The sequence below is a fragment of the Alnus glutinosa genome, chromosome 3 (genome assembly GCF_958979055.1).
Source record: "Alnus glutinosa chromosome 3, dhAlnGlut1.1, whole genome shotgun sequence".
Classification (NCBI taxonomy): Eukaryota; Viridiplantae; Streptophyta; class Magnoliopsida; order Fagales; family Betulaceae; genus Alnus; species Alnus glutinosa.
In genome coordinates this window covers 6,800,526-6,805,071 of record NC_084888.1, presented here as the reverse complement: position 1 = coordinate 6,805,071, position 4,546 = coordinate 6,800,526, and the positions used below count along the sequence as shown (strand labels likewise).

The window sequence follows — 4,546 nt, the reverse complement described above, 5'->3', positions numbered from 1 at the left end:
TAGCCCAAACTCAAACTGAATAAGGTTTGAAAAACCAAACCCAAAAGAAAAACAAGTTAACCGGGCATGGAATGGAGGTATTAAACCTTTGGACCCAGTTGTGAGGATGAATACTTTACCACAAATAAAAATATAGTCCTAGCTTAAATCTGGCCCACCGTTGTCGGATTCCAGCCATCATTGTCGGAATTTCGTTGCCAATTGTTTTTCGTAGTTGGTAATTTTTTCATAAGAGTCAAACGCTAAAAAATATTTTTAAGGAAAATCATTTTTTCTAAAAAATAATTTCTCTAAAAATATTTTACGACGAATAATATTTTACGTCAAAACAAACATAGCATTAGTCAGAAACAAAATAAGTGGTCCAAACAGGATGCCATAAGCAGTAAGCTTGTTTTTGGGTAGGATGGTAGAATTTGTCTTCGCCTCCAATGGCAACGAAGTTCTTGATTATTTTCATGGGGAAGGAAGGTTTCTACTGATCATTTCATTCAAGTTTATTCTCATCCAGTTTCTCTCTCTGTCTCTCGTGGGCGTCTTCTTCTGAATACAAAACTAGCAATCTGTTGATCGCTGGGAAGGGGGGCTTCTAAGCCTCCCTTCCCCGGTGAAATTTTTTTGCTTCCTCCATGGTGTGTACCATGGGGAAGGTAGTCTTTCTTACAGTCGTTTTAGGCTGTGGAGTTTTGTTCTCCGAGTCCTCTGGGCTCTGGAGTCTTGTGTTATTTGTGTTTGTTTTCTTTTCTGTTCTTCTCGTTCTCTGACAGGAGGTCCTTCCCGAGGCGTCTGGCGGGGTGTTCTTGTTTTCGTTTTGTCTCGCCGGTGGAGCGTATTTGTGCCTAAACTGTTTCAACTTTTGATGCTAGATCTACGTTTTTCCATTGGCTTTCTAGAGACATGCGCCGCTCAGATGGGTTCACCAGTGTCTTCTTGCTCCGCAGCTGTTTGTTTCCGGCTGTCGGGATCATCGGTGACCGGCGCGTGATTGTCACGCACCAGTGAAGTTTTCTCTTCGACCGGCGCATGGAGGTCTCGTTCCGACATTTTTTTGCCGTGCAAAGGCGGCGGTTGGGCACTGGGAGGCCGATCTGATGGCTGGCGGTTTCGGGGGAGGTGCGTGTTGTACACGCGCCGGTCTCCGGCGTAGACAGTGCTTCCCCTCTGATGTTTTGGATTGTATTTTCTGCTAGTTGTGTTTGTGTATTCTCTTGTTTCTAGGTACAATTGCTTATGTGTGGCTCAAGTTTTATTAGAATTTTCTTTGTTAGGGGGCTGATTGTAATTTTAGTGAAATTTGAGATTCTACATATGTAATTGTTTTTTAAGTCAGATCCTTCTGACTTAAGAGTGTGTGGGGGGTATGTCCCTCATTGCTCACGATGTAGCCTTTGGGCTTCTAGAAGTTAAATAGCACATGCTATTTGTTCAAAAAAAAAAAAAAAGTGCCTACGATGAAAGCTTGCTTGTTGTAGCCCTGTTGTTGTAGACTAGGCTTGGTAAGCCTAAGCTATTTTAGTAGGCTTGAGAAGAGTAGGCTCGCATCTTCGCCGCTAGTCGCTTCCTTTCCTCTGCTGAAAATATAGGGATGTAAATTTGATTCCAATTCTTGGTTATTGACCAAAATTGGGAATCAGAATTGGGGTCCCCGATTATTGGATTTCAATAACTTGATCCGGATCCGGGTACCCCGGTTAATCGAGGGTTATCCGATCATCTCGGATAAAACCACATATCCGGACCGGGTATTATTTTTTAAAAAAAAATATTTATTTTTTGCGCCTACCAAAGAAACTTGATCTGTGGAACAAACAAAGAATTAAAGAACAAAAAACAATCTTCCGAGCATTTACCAAACACTCTGCTTGGTTGCTGAAAAATGTGGGGAAGTGACAAGTAATAAGTCATTTACCAAACTTTCTAGGCAGCCAAACAAGTGTAAAGCTATATATGCAGTACAAAAGCCAAAGCCTCAGATTAAATTAATTTCACAGAGACTAATCTCTCGTAGTATATTTAAACCCATCACGAAGAGATTTCAGCACACTTTCAAGTTGTGAGGATGAATATATATATATACACACGCGCGCGCGTATGTACAGGTCATAGAAAATCTATCATCTCGGCCAGGACAGTTTCCTACTGGTCTAAACTTAGTTAATGTGGTTTTTTACTACTGAATACTTTAATGCAGTATTCGACTATTGAATATAGTTCACATTTTTTGTCTGATTCTCTCTCCGTATAAGATTGTTGGAGAAATGATATTTAAATGTAATAGTAAAAGTAAATAACTAAAACTAGAATCACAATTGATCGATGCAGCTAAGTGCTTTAAAAAAGTGAGTAGTTAAAAAAACAAATGATTGTTTAACTAAATATTTGTAGAACGGATGTGAATGCTAGCATTTTGGAGGGAATATTCTTCTAGAGACGTGTGGGCTTACGTAGTCCTTTGGTATTCAATTCCCACATATGCCTATATAAGTGGATGTTCCTTCACCATTGATTCTCAACTCTCAAGCGAATTGAAGCGGCAAGTTATAAGCAAAGCGCACTAGTAATTAATGGCTAGGCAATTACAAACCCCATTAGCATTGTTCTACCTTTTGCTCATTATCCTGATCAATGGCTCACAAGCGGGTGTAATCACAGTGTACTGGGGTCAGAATGGAAATGAGGGCACCTTGGCTGATACTTGCGCCAGTGGCTATTATGGTATTGTGAACATAGCTTTCCTATCCACATTTGGCATTAATGGTCAGGACCCCATGATCAACCTAGCCGGCCATTGTGACGCAACCGCTAATGGGTGCACTGGTTTAAGCTCCGACATTGAAGCTTGCCAAAAAAAATGGGGTATCAAAGTGATGCTTTCTATTGGAGGCGGTACTGAGACCTACACCCTTTCCTCGGCTGCTGATGCCAGGCAAGCATTCCTTTCATTATTATAATCTTATTGATATTATATTTCATGTTAAAAAGTATTGATTAAATTTACCTTTTTCTTATTAGCTTAAGCTTTTAGTACAAATAGTTCATTTAACATTTCAAATATGAAACTGCAAAATTCCTGTTCATGTCTTCAATGGTTTGTGAGCGAGAGTAGTGCATGAAAGCTAAGGGAATAGCGTTCATTGATACTGTGCAGGAAGCTTGCAAACTACTTATGGAACAATTTTCTTGGGGGCGTATCTTACTCCCGTCCATTAGGTGCTGCGATCCTAGATGGCATTGACTTTGCCATTGATACAGGCACAAACCAGCACTGGGACGAGCTCGCAAAGGCCTTAGCAGAGTTTAGGCCACAGAAGAATGTCTTCTTGACAGCGGCTCCACAATGTCCTTTTACAGACGAAAATCGTCTAGCAGCTGCACTAAACACTGGCCTGTTTGACTACGTTTGGATCCAATTTTATAACAACGCTCAGTGTGAGTATCTGGGCAGTGCGGACAAACTTAAGAGTGATTGGAATCTATGGGCCACTAGGATTTCAGCTGGTAAAATATTTTTGGGGTTACCTGCGGCCCCAGATGCAGCTTACAGTGGTGGCTACATCCCGCCCTCTGTGCTTATTAGTGAGGTGTTACCTTATATTAAGATTTCTCCAAAATACGGGGGTGTTATGCTTTGGGATAGGTATCATGACATATTGAACAACTATAGCGCAATTATTAAGCCCTATGTTTGAACTCCTTGACATTAACAACTACCTGCATTAGTTTCTCTGTTAGTTATCTTCTTCTTCTTTTGGATGAATAAGCAGTACTGTCTACTCTGCCTTACGTTACCAATTACTACCGTGGAAGAGAAGAGAAGTGCTCTGTATTTGAAGTTGACTGTTCCATCGTGTATTGTAGTCCTGTACACGAGTTATCTTTTATCATTTCCTTTGTAATCCTTTTAAGTTTATCGTTATCTTCAATAAGCAGGTAGTGAGTTATATAAGTTGATGTATTAATTCCAGTTCTTTGGATTAATCAATGAAAATTATCAGCTCATTAATCAATAATCAATGGTGAGACTCCATTGACGTGTGTGATCTGTTCTTTATCCGTTAACTCTGTATTTTCCCAAGAATATACTGTTCACGTGTGTGCCGTGCTTTTAAATTCCCCAATTTTTTTTTTCCTTCTCTTTATAGATACATGAATAGAAAATTACATCAAATTAGGATTGGGCGGCCCAAAATTAAACATTAAGAATGCAAGTACATGAAGACAATGCATCAAATTAAGACGCGAGCCTAATGATTCTTAGCACGGATGCCAAGAACCCATGCCACCAGTAAATGTGGTTAAAGGTATATAAAAAGTTAAAATGACCCAAACACCAATTACGTAACAAATACATGGGACACATAAAAGGTATATAAAACAAAAAGCCCCGAAGAAACTAGCGAAAGCATGTAAAATAAAGGAACAACACATTGGCATCTAGCGGAGCGGCGGTCGTTCGCCGGCACGTGAACTCCATGCGCCTGCAAAGTTGGCCAAAATCTCCACTGGAGGCCGACAGCAGCTGTAGAAGGCGAAGGTAACCGTCACG

General features: G+C 40.4%; 1 protein-coding gene across 1 annotated transcript; it reads left to right on the top strand.

Annotated features, from left to right (window-relative positions):
* The first annotated feature begins 2,519 nt into the window (after positions 1-2,519).
* LOC133862362 (acidic endochitinase-like) lies at positions 2,520-3,934 on the top strand. Its single transcript, XM_062298147.1, has 2 exons — positions 2,520-2,926; positions 3,149-3,934. Exons 1-2 carry the CDS (start codon positions 2,565-2,567, stop codon positions 3,687-3,689), a joined length of 903 nt encoding a protein of 300 aa, XP_062154131.1. The 5' UTR covers positions 2,520-2,564; the 3' UTR covers positions 3,690-3,934.
* Positions 3,935-4,546: the final 612 nt, after the last annotated feature.